Genomic DNA, 14,743 nt, shown 5'->3' on the forward strand with positions numbered 1-14,743 from the left:
TAAAATGAATGTGTGCTCGCTTTCTTCTTTATCAGCCCTCACACTTGTTTGGGTGAAGCCTTCACACTTCACTGGGAAGTTACCTCACTTTTTCCTTTTAATCTCTGTTTTAAACTCCCCTTTGCTGTAAATCCCACAGAAAAGCTGGTGCTATGCAGACTACTGCCAGTCATGCTGACAGTATGGTTTCCTTCTGTGCTCTGGATCCATCTTTTGATTCATGCTTTATCCTTAGTTAAGTACAGAACATCAGAGGCACAAATATTCTTTATACGTGTCTGTTCAGGGCCACCACAGTTGTGGCTTATACCCAGGTACAGTGATACTGGACATACATAAATATTGAAAATGACACACAGCATTAAGGTACTGCTCTGCTTTACCCCAGACTTGTTTCTGGAGATCATGAAGAGATTCCTTGACATGTCAATTTTTTTAACTTTCCCAAGAAATAAGAATTCCTACTTGTTAAGGCTATAAACATCCCAGATGGCAGAGAGAATTCTTTCTCTTCGTAACATTTAAAGTAAGGACAATCTCTCCAAAAGGAAAAAGTTATCTTAAAGCAGAACAGAACTTGGTGCTGTTTGCAAAGCCCCTCTTCTGTTATCTCAGAATGTCTGTCTTGTTCTGCTTGCCAGATACGCTTAAATCTTTTTTAACGCTTAAAGTAGATACAGCCTAACAACTCAGTGAAATTCACACAATGTTTGAAATAAGATTAAATGGCTGAACAGAATTTGTATTCATTTTCTTACACAAATGCTAACTGTTTTCGTCAAATAGTTCAGTTTTTTATTTAAAGGCAAAAATGTTGTCTTGACTTTTGTTAACTGTGTTGTCTTCCAGCCCACAATGACAATGATTTTCACTTCCCTTGACAGAACCTTTATCTCAGACTACGTAACATCAGGAATACTATTTCTAGACCCTGATTTCCATTATTTCTGAATAACGGTTGTATTAGTGCTTCCTGCTATACAATGAAAACTGTTCATCATTGAACTCAATTGCTCCCAGATTATGGTCAGCTCTGGGCCACAGTAGTGTGCAGAGCTTTCCTTGATGTTATTCAGAAAGCCGTTTGGAAATGTCATGAGGACAGACAGAGTTGTAGTGCAAGCACTCTGCCTCATGTAAAATGTTCTGTAGAATGAAACAGCTGGAGGAAACCAGCTCTTACTTTTTGTGTGTCCATGTTCATCTTTCTGCAGAATATAGAATCACGGTTGAAAGTGTCATTACCCAGTGATCTTGGAGCAGCTCTTACTGATGGTGTTGTTCTGTGCCATTTAGCTAATCACGTGCGTCCTCGATCTGTTCCCAGCATTCACGTCCCCTCACCTGCTGTTGTAAGTATGTAATAATGATAGTATTTTATAGGTATCCAAAATAGCATCCAACAAAGTCCCATAACCTAGACAAATGCTAAATTCAGCATTTTCCTCTGTGAATGTACATGACAAACATTAACCATCTGCTCTGTCTAAAAAAGGTCTATAGCATCATTAAAAGAAACTATATTTGTGTTTGCTTCACTTAAATGAAGTTGCTTGTAACATAGATTATAAGAAAATGTTAACATTTTCAAGTCCTCCATCCATCAACATGAAAATTAGTGAAATAAGAGTCAGTTCAGCATGAAAACTGAAATAGGATATTTCAAAAGATCAAAAGGTCTGAGAAGTTAAGAAAAGCAGATAGTAGTGAAATAGGATATTCTCTACCACTTTTAGGATCCCACTACATAAGACAGTAAAAACAAGCAGAGAAGTCAAGTTGATTCCTGTGTCCACTTCGCAGCACTACAAATTCCTCTGCTTAGGAATTTCAGCAGAGCACACTCAAGCTACTAGGAGAACATCATCTCCTGGAACAGAACAAATCCAGTCATACCTCTGTGATAATAGTACCCAGACACAACCTTTTTTCCTGTTGAGAGCAAGGAAGGAAATGCAGACATACTGCAAACAGAGAAGTTTGAAAATGTCTGAAGTTGTTTCTCTGACCCTGCCTATCTGCAGTGCTTTGGGAAAGCAGTGATGATAATAGATTTCAGGATGCAGGTCACTGTGTATCACATAGGGAAAGCACAGAATTAGAGAAAAGTCAAGAACTGGGAAATAGTAGCAGATCATTTACCTAATGTGTATTTGTGGAAGTTAGAAAGTTCAGTGAAAATACTTAGGGTCAGCTACTTAAAAGTATTAGGAACAGGCAGACTGCTTGTTATGCATCTTTAGAGATTGATCCTCTGGGAAGGAGTTGAAACATGCCTGTTGTGTTTGCTTTTCCTTGTTTTGGAGTCTGTCATTGTGTTGGCTGGAATTTGAACTGGCACTTACAGGGCTGCCTACTATATCATTGTGGCTCCTCTCCCTTGGACTTAATGTGAACAAGCAAATGTCTTCATTACTTTGAGAATGATTGAACTGGCCATGCCAACATTTTAGGCAGATTGTGGAATCATTAAGAGAAAAGGCATACAGCCGCTATTCAGAAGACTTACGTCACTGAGAGTATCTCTTCAGTGGCCTGGCTTTATGTGCTGTTGAATATTCTGTGTTGGGAATTAAATCATGGCTTTGTCATACTAATCCCAAGGAGGAGGCAGCCATTAGCTGTGTGGCTCCAGGAGCCGAAGAGGCATCATGTCATTCCTCAGTTACAATGTAATCTTTGTATTCCCTTCGCCTTTTGGGGCGAAAGAAGTCAGCACTAGCCTTTAACCTGCTTTCTTGATGGGGAAGTGTGGCACATTGAGGGGATAGAGCAGAGTCCCTGCCATTTGTGGAAAAGGATTGAACCCACAGAGGCTGCTGCCTGCTGCTATGTAGACTCTGGGTAGTTTTTTCAAAGGAGCAGGAAGCTTGTGTCTCTTTGACCAGAAAAGAATAAACTTCACAAATAGAAACGAGACAGAGGCTGTGCCCTGGTCTGTATGTGTAGAGGTGTGCAAGCTAGCTGCAGAAAAAAACTTGCTTGAAAAAATGCTGGTGAGTGCAATTCAAACAGCTACATCAAACACATCTACAAGCAGCAAGCTTCAGTTCCACTTTTCTCCCATTATGTTCTGGTTACATCTAACAGCCTTCCTTTTTTTTTTTTTTTTAATCTCTTTGTTGTTTGACACACAGTTTGAGATTTATATGGTTTTGTATTGTAGTCATCCAGAGAGACTCCAGATTTGCTTCATATCATGAAATTGCTCTGAAATCACAGCATGGAAGCCATGCATGTGCTTCATTCAAAGTATATTTTTAAAATTTCTATGCTGTGGTCACTAAGGGTGTTGGCCAGTTTCATAACACCTTGTGTCTAAATAGTGCACAGCTTAAAATTGTCTTTTTTAATAAACATCCAGAATTCATAAATCAGCTTTTCATAAAATGGCTTTGAAATTCTAAAGAAAAGCAAACTTAAACAGAGCCTGCTTTGAATTAGACAAGCTTAGGTCAGTGCAGTAAGTTTTTGGCAAAGAGATTTATTAGGAGTTTTATTTAAATAAAAAATTAAGATCTTTTTAAATCCTGCCAATGACGAACACTGTGCCTGCCTCCTTCTTTGCAGCCTAAACTTACAATGGCAAAATGCAGACGAAACGTGGAGAATTTCTTGGAAGCTTGCAGGAGGATTGGAGTGCCTCAGGTACGTATTTCTGCTATCCTGATATAATGTTTCAGGTGCAGTTTTGTATGATGCTTCGGAAAATAAAACCTTCTTTGAAAGATTGGATGAAAACAAAATTATTAAAAGCTTAGAAGGTGCAGGTATAAGCTATGTCTTGTGGTATAGATCAGACTTAGCTTGCATAATCTTCCAGAGCTAAATGATGTCAGATTTAGTATATCAGAGGTCTTATTCACTTACTGCTGTCCCTCAAATTCATAATAGCTGATGCAGTTGAAGTCTGCCTTTAGAACTGCAAGGTGTTTCTAACTACAGTTACGTCTTCTCAAGATTAGATATTTGACAGCTTAAAAGTGGGATAAAACTTGGATGATGTTTTGCATGTTTTATTTTTCCCAAAGCTTTTCACATTCCTTCAGAATAATTATCCCACACAAATACCTTTCCTATCTTACCAGCAAGTCACAGTATTACTGGCCTTTCTCTGATGGTAGCTATCTTTGCAGAGATCCTAATTCTTTCATTACATACCAGTGGTAGAAATCCGTCTTCAGATACTCCTTGTCACCTTCTGAAACTTGGAAGATCTAGGAGATGGGAACATAAAATAGTCCATCTGACTCCAGTTATCCTGTTTTATGCTATCCTGTCCTTTCCACTTTGTCTTAGCAGCTGTGTCAGCATAAATAACTTTGATACATCATGTTTTTCTTAATTTTTCTTCTAGTGCATTAATTTTGTTTCTTATATTGCTAAGCATTAGTGTTCCTATTGTAGGTGCTGTTTTCTTTCTTCTGTATTGTGAAAAGGAAAAGTAGACCCAGGCGCTCATTTCCCAGTTATTTCTAAAACCACTGTTCTCAAGTCAGTCATGCAGTATTTTTTGGTGTATTCAGATAGTTCACTTGCAGGCATTTGAACCACTGGGCTTTTAGGATATCATACTTATCAAATGCCTGGCAATTCCGCATGACTCAGTGGTGAACTGCCTTGGAACATGGTAGGGAGTTGTAAGTGATCATTAGTACTTTGAGATCCTGCACTATTTTGGCACCCTAGGAAACTTCAGATTTTTACTCCCGGCAGAACTACACAATATAAATTTGCCTGAGGCAAAGTTGTTCAATTCTACCCCAGCTTCCCTAATTACAGCTCCCTCAAACATGCACATGTGATTTTTATGAGATTACAGTACGGAGCAGATCACTGAAATGACCCACCTTTAACAACAAACAAACAAAAAAGCCAGTCAAGAAAAAAGCTCTTATAGACGCAGCCTGCTCCATCTGCTGCACCTACAGCCCAGGACCCTCCTGATTTTCTCATATTTCTTGCTTTAATGTGGAAGAGTTCAAGGAGAGTGTCTCTGGGGAAGCTTACTGAAACAGCCCCACCTGAACTCTGAAGTTGCTCTCACATGTCTACGTTACATATCTGCTGAGATGTGAATGTAAGATATCTCTATGCAAGAATGGCCTAGCATGGTTTTTTGAAAAGATGCCTGCAGGTATTTCCTTTCCTTTAACGTCTAATTACAAAAATAAAAGGCTTTCTGAAATATGGATCTATGCAGAAACACTAAGAGAAGACTACTTTTAGAAAACGGTAATTACAGGCTCCACAGTGGAGCAGCTCTTTACAGAACTTTGCAAGTTAAAGCCCTTGCATCAAAAGAGTCTGACAGTTGAACAGATTGATCTGTGCATCTAGATTTCACTGATTTACGCTTCTTACCTGGGTGAAAGGAAGGGAAAAGATACACATTGGGAATAGTTGCAGAACACTTTAATTAGTAATAGATATTTTTGCAGACTACCCTTGTCCTACTGTTTTCATTAACTAAGAGTGAATGGAGACTTAGTGTTGGTGAGTGCTCAGTGCCAGCAGTGTCTCAGAAACCTCCCCTGGAGAAAAATGGTTTTCACTAAGGCATGTGTAAACTGCTGTTTTTAACAACAAGGAATAGTTACATGTTTAAGCTGTACACAGGTGACAGGCACCTCACTGAACACTAAATATTTGCATTAGGTCTGTTCTTTGCAATGGGAGTCTTGCGGATTCCTTTGTGCAAAATAACCAGCTGTGATATGCTCCTCAACTATGTAGGCTGTATCTGAGATGTCTGATAACTGACTGCTTCATGGATGTTGCTATGGCTAACTGACTGACCTTTTTTTTTTCTGTCTGTTTTCCCTTCTTGCTCACACACTCTGGACAGGACAATCTTTGTTCCCCTTCTGACATTCTTCAGCTAAACCTCAGCGTTAAAAGAACAGTTGAGACTCTTCTTTCCCTGGGGACAGATTCAGAAGAATCCAGTCTTGTCTCCCTTTCCATTCAGCTCTGGGGCTTTGTGGTGTTTTACTGTACTCTAATGCTAACGCTCTGTATGTTCTATCGCTGGGTCTTTTTTCTCTAGCTGAAGGATAGTGTCGCCGCTTCCTCCCTCTGTCCCTCCAGTGCTTGGGAAAGGATTTGGGGTTTTGTCAAGACTGTGTGTATGAAGTGCTTTACTTCCCACTGATGGGACAGAGGTGACAAGTATAATGTGTGAACACATTGGTGCACCCACACGACCGTCTGTGACATAATCCACATTTGTATTTCCTGTGTCATATTTAGCAGGTGACAAGGGAGGAAGTGCTGTCTGGGAGCTAGAGTGAGGCACAGAGGTTAGGACGTGTGGGTGCATGCTATAGTCTGCCAACAGGTGATGTAGTACTTGGAAAACGGTGTTGTCAGTTTGTGCCTCAGTTTTCCCACCTGTATAATGGGAATTGCACCCACCCTGGTAAATTGCTTGAGAATTTATCTGATGAAAAATGTTGAAGAAGGCAAAGTTGGTTTTTTTTCCAACATCAGTGTTCTTGATGAGATCTCACAGTCTTAAGGAGGCATGGTCTGGTAAGTTTTATCCACGGGACCTTGTAGCTGATTTTTCTTTTTCCTTATCCTTATGCTGCTTCTGAGAGCATGTGATTTCTTGTATTTGTAGACTGGTGTATTAGTCTGAGTCAGGATTTGCACAGTAACTGTCAGTGAATCCTGAACTACGTGAGCTTTGTAACAGATCAAGGAGGAAATTTTCAGAGAAATTGCACTCTTTAACAACTTTGAAATAATTTTTTTTCTGTCACAGAAGGAAAAATCCCTTAAAATTCTGTTGCATGCCACAGAATGCTGTAGCATTTTACTGTGCTCTGGATAAAACTTAACAAAAACTTCTGGAGTTTCCACTTGACTGTGGGCAGCCCAACCCATGCTTGTTCCATGCGTCTTCCTCCCATCCTGTAATTTTCAGAAACCTTGTATCATCCAGTTGCAGAAATGCAAGTCCCAGTTGCACAATGACTCTTCACTGTTATACAAAACTCAGGTAGTCTTCCATAATGCTTCAAAGCTTTTCCCTCCCCAGGAAAAGCATCCTGGTGCTTTAATGCTTTAATGTCTCAGGGACACCTCAGAACTTCAGGGCACTCCCCATGTGATGTGTAAAAGACCATGTCTCCTCAGAGTGTAGATTGATTCAGGGAACTCTGTTCAGAGACCAGTCACAGGTAAGTGTTAAAGAAAATGGCTTAATGACAAATGTGTTTTCAGTACATTTCTGTTACATCTGAAAATACAGGAAGTGGCTTGTAAGCCCAGTGTAAGTGGTGTTAGCATTCCGATGTTAACCTGGCAACAGCTCTGAAGCACAGTTTAAGATACACAGGAGTTCAGTTGCACTTGTAGTTGCTACCAGTAAAAATGTGTTATGTGTACATGGATCTCGCAAGCCCTTGTAACACAGAGCGAGTGCTTAACAAAGAAGCAACTAGAGGAGTCTGTGCCCTCTTTCCAAATCACACAAAGTGTTCTGTCCAAGCAAAGCATTTCTGAGCAAAGAGGGGAATTCTGACAGGGGGAAATTGTTTTATTTTTAAATGAGCTATTTTTGCACTGCTTACTGGTATAAACTAAAATGAACTCGGTTCCTATGTCCTTTAACTTTTTCTAATGAACACTGTGATAAAAGCTGCAAGGGTTTTTTTACACTAACAGTGCCTTCCAGTTTCTAAATGTTGCTTGTCACGACTGACTGTGATACGGATTCATTCCAAAGCTTATCCTCTTATCTGCTTGCATATAGAAGAAAAAAGGCATGTTTGCTCAAGTTTACAGGTTATTTTCACGAAAAGCACACTCTTTTCAAAACAGCACAAATTTGCTGGAAGAAAAATGTATTTGAGCCTGGTCATATGGTTTACTGTGAGAATTTCAGCCTGGTTTTGTTTGTTCTCTCTCCACCCTGAGCTTTGCGGGAGGAGTGCTGGCTGCTGCTGTTTATGCTGAAGGATTTCTTTAACATCCTAAATCAGTGAAGGGTCAAAAAGTGGAGGAAGGCAGGTTGCTGTGGAAATAACACGTGAAATGTAGTTCTGTAGGAAGGACACACTTTGGTTATTTTCTACAAATACAGGACATGTATCCTGACTGTTGCGGAGTGAGGATGGCCAGGATGTGCCAAGGACTGATGTAGGGTGAGACTTTAAATACGTCTTAGGCTGAGAACAGCACAATTATTAATAAACACTTTTAAACCTCTCTTGCATTTTGCGTATTACTCTTATTCCTCAGGATGACTTTGGAGGTAACCTGCTAGGCGGGTGTACCTCTGGGAGGTTGATAAGTGGTAGTGGTTCATTCTCTGCTTTAAAGCATGTCTCTCCTCACGTTTGATAGCTAAAACAGGAGGACTTCCTCAAAAAGGCAGTGTTGCTCTGGAAAGGAAGCCATGGTTCCTTTCCTGCTCCATGTGGTGGTGGGTTCATCACACTGAGGGAAAGCTGTCTCCCTTCTTTTGGGAGAAGTTCCATCTTCTTTTGGTTTCATAAGCTGCTGCTGTTTCAGTGTGGGCAGAGACAGAGCAATCTGCTGTTCCCCGCACCTCCCACAGTCCTCTTCAGGTTCCATTTGTACAGTTTTCTGATAAATGAAGACAAGGATTAGCCCGAGGCCACCTTCGTTGAGAGTCGAGTTCATGGTTCTTTAGCCACAAGCAGGAGTTTCATGTCGTACCTGTGTGTGTGTGTGCTGGCTGTCCATAACATTTCATATTTCAGTCACCTTTTGCTTGATTTTTTTTTTTTTTCTTTTCAGTTGAGTGTTTTTCATCCATTTTGTTTTTGTCTTTGTTTTGTTCCCCATTCAGGAGCAATTATGTTTGCCTCTACATATTTTAGAAGAGAAGGGTTTGACACAGGTAGCTGTGACTGTCCAGGCGCTCCTGGAGCTGGCACCCCCAAAGCAGCAGCAACTTCACCACTTGTCTGCTGTGTAAAGACCTCCGGGACCTTTGGGGTTACCTTGGCTAAGCAGAAGGACGTGAAGACTTTACTGCCCATGCAGTGCATCCAAACACACAGAGCTCTGTTCTAAGGAAACGAGTTTCCGTGATTCCTGACAGGAATGTTTTACTTCATTTCTCCATTTTTTTTGGAGATCACAACAGTTTCCAATAACATTTTTATTATCAGTATTTTGCCCCTTATTTAAAGAAAACAGAGTTCATTGGGAGGAGGGTAGGGAATTCCTTGCTGACATGGGTGTAGCTTGGAATGAGATTCCTAGGGGAATTCATTGTTAAAAAAAGGATGTTGCTGCAGTGGGCACATGGGGAAATTTCTTTCCTTCCTCACAGGGTTCAAAGAAGGGGAATTTCTTTGCTTCCAAAGAACAGCTATTTCTATTACATATACTAAAAAATTGCAACACACAATCTTACCTGCAGTGTTTGATGACAGGGTCGAACCTCCTGCTGCTGTAACTTGCGTTGGCATGTCCTCATCACTTAAAATTTGAAGACAAAAAAAAACTGATGAATTTTTTTTTTCTCAAGGGTTGAGAAATACTGCGTGTTTTCTCTGCAGGAAAGCGCCGTAGTCAAAGATACTGAATCAGAACTGTTCAAATTGTGTTAATCACATCAGCATTCTTGCTGGGTTCACTTTCTGTTTGGGCTTTTAACATGTCTTTATCTGACGATTTTCCCAACACCAGTGGAGAGAGATCACATCTGTTTCCTCACCTGCCCCTCTGGTCAAGCAGGGATGCGTTTGGTTACTCGGTGGTTTTGTTGAACAGTGACTAGATGTCATCAGGAGCCACGTCTCTATTTTCACTGCAGTGCAAAGAATCACAGCCTGCTGTGTTAATAATCCTTGGCAACCCTTTATCAAATGGTTTATTAGGGGCAGGAGCATCCCCTGCAGCCATGCCAGCACTGGTGAGTGTCCCAGCCGCTGAGAAATTCATCATTTTAAGAACACAGTTACTGAATTTCCACAGTGGGCTGCGTATTGTCAAAACAGTGTCTGTTACAAAAGGTAGCTTCTCTTTGGGGGTTCAACAGGGCTTTAAATAAGCCTTTTATCAGTGAGAGTTTATGTAGAGAGCCGCACTGGTTTTACAGAGCTACCATTACTTCTCTCCTTTTTCCTTAATATGAAAATGGAAATTCAATATACAGGAATGGGAGAGGTAGCCAACAGGTTTCACATTTTTCTGGACAGATGATCCTGGCAAAATAAAGACTAGCTCCATGTGCTCTGGTCCTAGTGCCGAGGCCAAGCTCACAACCACATCACCTACAGTATTTTCTCCCCCCCACCCCCGAAAAAAGACCTTGCAAAATCTAGTTCTCTCCCGTGCACTTCCTTTGGTTGGCTTTGGCCCATTTAAAGCATCCCAGAATGTTACGCTACTAATAAATACATGGTGCATGGGGTCTGAAACCAACCTCAGGCGCTGGAGGTATTCCATCTGGGAATATATTTGAAGCAGAATACACCAGAAGGATTTCATAGGGATAATAACAGAAGAAATGGGAGGAGGCTGGCTAACAGGCATTCTTGTGGAAGTAAACCTCCCATGGGAGCACTGCTAAGGACTGGGCTTAGCTGAATTTTCCCCCTTTTGATTTGCAGTTTTGTTTCCACTCCATTTTGCTTCATGTATTTCTTTCAAGGTCCATTGTGGTGAGTGTTGAATCCCTTATTTCACATAATTATTCCAGTTGCTCCTTACTGGCATCTGTAGATGGCTGATCACATTGTGAGTGGAGAAGAACACCTGAAGGGTATTTCAAACTGCGCAGCTGGAGAGAAACCTTTTCACACTGGGTCTGTGCGCTGCCCTGAGCCTGGCAGGAAATGAAAATGCCATGTGTAGGAAGAGAGCAGCCCACACAGACACTTTTCTCCTCAGTTAGATCTTGTATTTCACTTCATGTCGCTTGCAAGGAGTGCTGGTAATTCTCACATGATTATGTCAAAGTGTCTGAAGTCTCTGCTGTGGTTTGTTGGGTGGAAGGTTCTGCCACTCACAAGCAAACAGTACGGACCACAAACGTTCTGTGTGTGTTTGTCGCTGCACAGAATTTAAAAGAGGAGGGTACTGACTTCATCAGTTTCCATCATCAGGTCACTTGTGTTGTTACAGGGCTTTTATTAGCACACCCTTTGTGGGCTAGTTAAACACTCCTGTTTTAAGAAAACCCTTCCCTTCATGGAATGGTGGGTGTGCTCTTTGCTCCGGTCCAGCTTCCAGCACTTAGGGGAGGTGAAACCTAACAGTGTTCACGTTGGTGGAAGTTTGGCGTTTCATTAATACTAGTTTTTAGGAGTTAACGGGGTGGGGGGTTGAGTCTGGACAGCAAGAAAAGGCCGTTTCCCCTTGTGCCTGGTGAAGGCAGCTCCTCTTCTGTCCAAGCAGTGTGTGTGCGGCAGCAGAGCTTGGGTAAGGAGCGGCAGTGGCCTGGCTGGGCAGGGGCTACCTCCACCATCGCTCGCTCTGTGCTAAGCCCTGGTTCCCTCTGGCAGTTTCAGTGTATGTGACATATCAGTTTGGCAGTAACAATCTTGTGTGTTCATCCTGGCAAAGACTAAATCTTGACCAGATGTTTAGGAACAAAATCCAAACCTGAAATTTCATCTTACAGTTAATTTAATGTATTATACCAAACCCAACTTCAGTTCTTGTTTGCAAAATGGGTGCTGATTTTTTGGTGTGTTTCTGTGCAATTTTTGTCATATCCCTTGAAAAGAGTATATTAAAGAGAACGTGTATAAAATCCTGTTTCGTGTGACAAAGCAAAGAGGCGATTGTCTTTCTCTGGGGCATTTGTGTTCAGGAGTAATCCACCTGAGTGTGTCATGCTTGCCGGTGTTTACACACTGGTTCCCCTGTGCCACTTGTCCTTCCTTGAGCCGTGTCAAGTGCTGGGCAGCGTTTGATGCTCAGCAGGGTTACATGCTTGAGGTGGAGCGGTGCAGGCACACGGGAGCCCTGGCAGCAAAACCCCCCAGGGTTTAGGTCTCCCCTGCTGAAGGGGAGGCGTTTGTAATGGCCCCAGCACAGCAGCCTGCTTAAAATGAATCTGAGACAGCTTCTTACAACGCCAAGGACACCTCTTGTTCTTGGTTGTGACACAACGGCAAATGGTATTTTTATCCTTTTATGCCTATAAATAGTTATTTGAAAAAATGTTTTAGGAACAGAGTACTTCTAAGGTGAATTTGGACATTAAAAAATGCTTTTGTATAGATATTGTGATGTTTTACAAAGTGATCTAATTTTGTTATTTCTGAAAACAGTGTAAACGTGTAATTAATAGAGTAAAGGATTTTAAAGCTCCATCCCATGCTGTATGTCTGTAAATACATTCCATAATTTCTAAGTCTGTTACACATAAATGTGTCTGAGTATTGTATATTTTACAATGCCTGTATTCTGCCAGTAGTGTGAACTTCTAGCACACCTGTAATATAAAAGGAAACCATGGGTAATTTGAAATAAAGTTTTCAAACTTACATAAGTTACATTATTTCTCCCTGCTGTTTTTCTGTTCCATCCATGAATGTCACATCCTCTGTATCGGGTGTTTATTCCCCTTCCTCATCCTTGCAGGTGCCAGTTAGTGGACTTCTTTGTTCCTCTCATTTTCGTAGTTAACTAGGACAGAACAACCCCATTGTCTTTACACATGTTCTGCAGCCACATCAGAAGCTTTTTCTTAGGGATATTTTACCTTCCACAGACACAGAGAAGCAGTGATACTGTTCAGAATCCTGTGCTCCCCTCTCTCCACGCCCTGGTTTTTCCTCAAAGCAGAATGTACACTCTGGGTTTGGGGACTTTGCTGGTGCTGCTGCTTCTTGTGGCTCTTGTTGCTTGCATGGTTTTATCCTGCCTCGGGTCTAATCTGTAAAACTTGCACCCAGCTTCATGCCCTGCAGCATTTGAAGGGTTTGTTTTTACTGACCAAAATGCCTGCTCCTCTTTTCTTCCCTCCTCATAGCTAGTTTTTATTATTTAGAAAAATAAATAAGTAAAGGCCTAGAAATTGCCAGAGAGCCACAAACTTCCCACTGCGTGCCCCTGTTCACTGCTCACCAAGCTGCTGCCTTCGTGAGGGCTGCCCATTTCTCTCCAGGTGTTCATCCTTCCCATTCTTTCCAAAGCCACCTCCTAATCAGCTTCCCCATCTCCAGCCTTTCTTCCCATTTACCTCCCAGGAACCCACTTCTTCCAAAGGGCTTGTGATTTCTGGTTTTCCCTACAAGAAATATGGATGTGTGCTTTGATCCCCTCTTTCCATAGCCGGAGAAAACACACAGTACCAACCCTGACAGAGTTCCTCAACACTGCCAGGTTTTGGGACACTGTTCTCCCCTCCCACCACCAGACACACACTCAGCCAGTTTACTTGCCCGCTGCACAGCCAAGGAACAGAGCGCTGCTGCGGTTTTTGCTAAGCAAGGTAAGGCTTGTAAGGGGAGCAGCACCTCTGGGATGGGCTGCTGGCAGGAGGAGGAGGATGGTTGGCAGCCAGGCCACAGTCCCCAGGGAGGAGCATGCTGTCCTTCCCTGGGAGGTGCGAGTTTAAGTTCAACACCTTCACACCCATTGCACTACAACCAGTGGCTGGGACATTTGTGTTGGACTTGAGATTTCAGCACCTCCCACCTTAGTGGAATAACAGAGCCTGTTCTACTGCTGGTTTTTTTCTTTGCAACCAGAATTCTGATTTGCTTTCTGCTGAAAAGCAGTCAGATCCCAGGAAATGCCACGTTTCAGATTTCAGTTGTTTGGTTGTATTACTAGTGTGTGCCTAGAGTTTGATATAAGGTCTACCACCCCTCCACTTATCCTGCTTTTTCCTTTGTTCAAGCCCTCTGAAGAGTTTATTATCAGACTCAATTCCTTCCACCCGAACAGGTCACCTGTTAACACCCACCACATACAGAAAACGTAAGTCAGCAGTGCATGAGAAAGGAGAGTTAAGATTTGGAACCTAAGTCCCACAGTTGCTCTGAGGCACTTCCTACAGTGAGGGGTGTGGATATGTACTGTCGATATGGGTGCGGGCACAGTCCTGGCTCATGATACCTGCTCTTAACACTGCACGGAGACCATGGAAAGTGAGCAAAATGGCTTTGGTACCAGTGTTGGGAAGGGAACCTGTATCTGAAACTTTTGTTCTCCCTTGATGATCCATTCTGCCTGATACTTGGGCACCAGCCCCTTCTCTGCTGTTCATACAGAGCCATGAGCCAAAGGCTCTCTGCTTATGATTTCAGTCATCTCCACCTTTAGATCTTTTGGCAGAGTTCAACTTGGACATGAGGATGTTTGGATGAGGCCAGCATCAGCTGGTCACTAAGCACAGCAGGTTTTGTGTGGTTTGAGCTCTCCTGTGAGGGAGTGTCAGACACCAGCCAGCTCAGCCACGGGGCTAATTTTGCCTTATGCACAGACCTGCATGTGACTGACAATCGTGTCAGGAGAAGGGGCTCCCCTCTTGGTTAGAAAAGCAGTGCACTGCTGTCCAGCAGCTCCACTCTCTTTCTGCTGCCTCATCTTGCTGTGCACCGATGAGGCCAGGGCAGCTCCTGCAGGCAGTGCATCCGGCTGTCTTTTTTCGATGTGCCTTCCCCCGGTGGGATGACATTTGGAGCTATGCTGTGCGCTGACACTTTGCAGGACTGGGGGAATGGAAACCTGCGTGCTTTGACTGCCCTTGTGTTTATACTGCAAGCTGTCAGCAGTTTTTCCCCTGCTGACCTGATGC

General features: G+C 42.4%; 2 protein-coding genes across 12 annotated transcripts in view; both read left to right on the plus strand.

Moving 5' to 3' along the window:
• The window catches only part of LRCH3 (leucine rich repeats and calponin homology domain containing 3), a 65,314-nt gene extending 56,140 nt beyond the window's left edge, over positions 1–9,174 (plus strand). For 8 of the 11 annotated variants that reach the window (XM_057427097.1, XM_057427101.1, XM_057427100.1 and 5 more), the window contains 3 exons: positions 1,215–1,352; positions 3,571–3,648; positions 5,849–8,217. In XM_057427097.1, the coding sequence (XP_057283080.1) occupies positions 1,215–1,352; positions 3,571–3,648; positions 5,849–6,049 (417 nt within the window). In that variant the 3' untranslated portion in view covers positions 6,050–8,217. Of the gene's footprint in view, positions 1–1,214; positions 1,353–3,570; positions 3,649–5,848; positions 8,218–8,824 lie in introns of those variants that run through there. The other 3 variants (XM_057427099.1, XM_057427103.1, XM_057427106.1) reach the window with 1 other exon arrangement.
• Positions 1–14,743, plus strand: part of RPL35A (ribosomal protein L35a) — a 150,833-nt gene that overhangs the window by 109,643 nt on the left and 26,447 nt on the right. The window lies entirely within an intron of this gene.

The sequence above is a fragment of the Pezoporus wallicus genome, unplaced genomic scaffold (genome assembly GCF_028554395.1).
Source record: "Pezoporus wallicus isolate ANWC-B61680 ecotype Strahan unplaced genomic scaffold, APGP_CSIRO_Pwel_v1 scaffold_7107, whole genome shotgun sequence".
In the NCBI taxonomy this organism is placed as follows: domain Eukaryota; kingdom Metazoa; phylum Chordata; class Aves; order Psittaciformes; family Psittacidae; genus Pezoporus; species Pezoporus wallicus.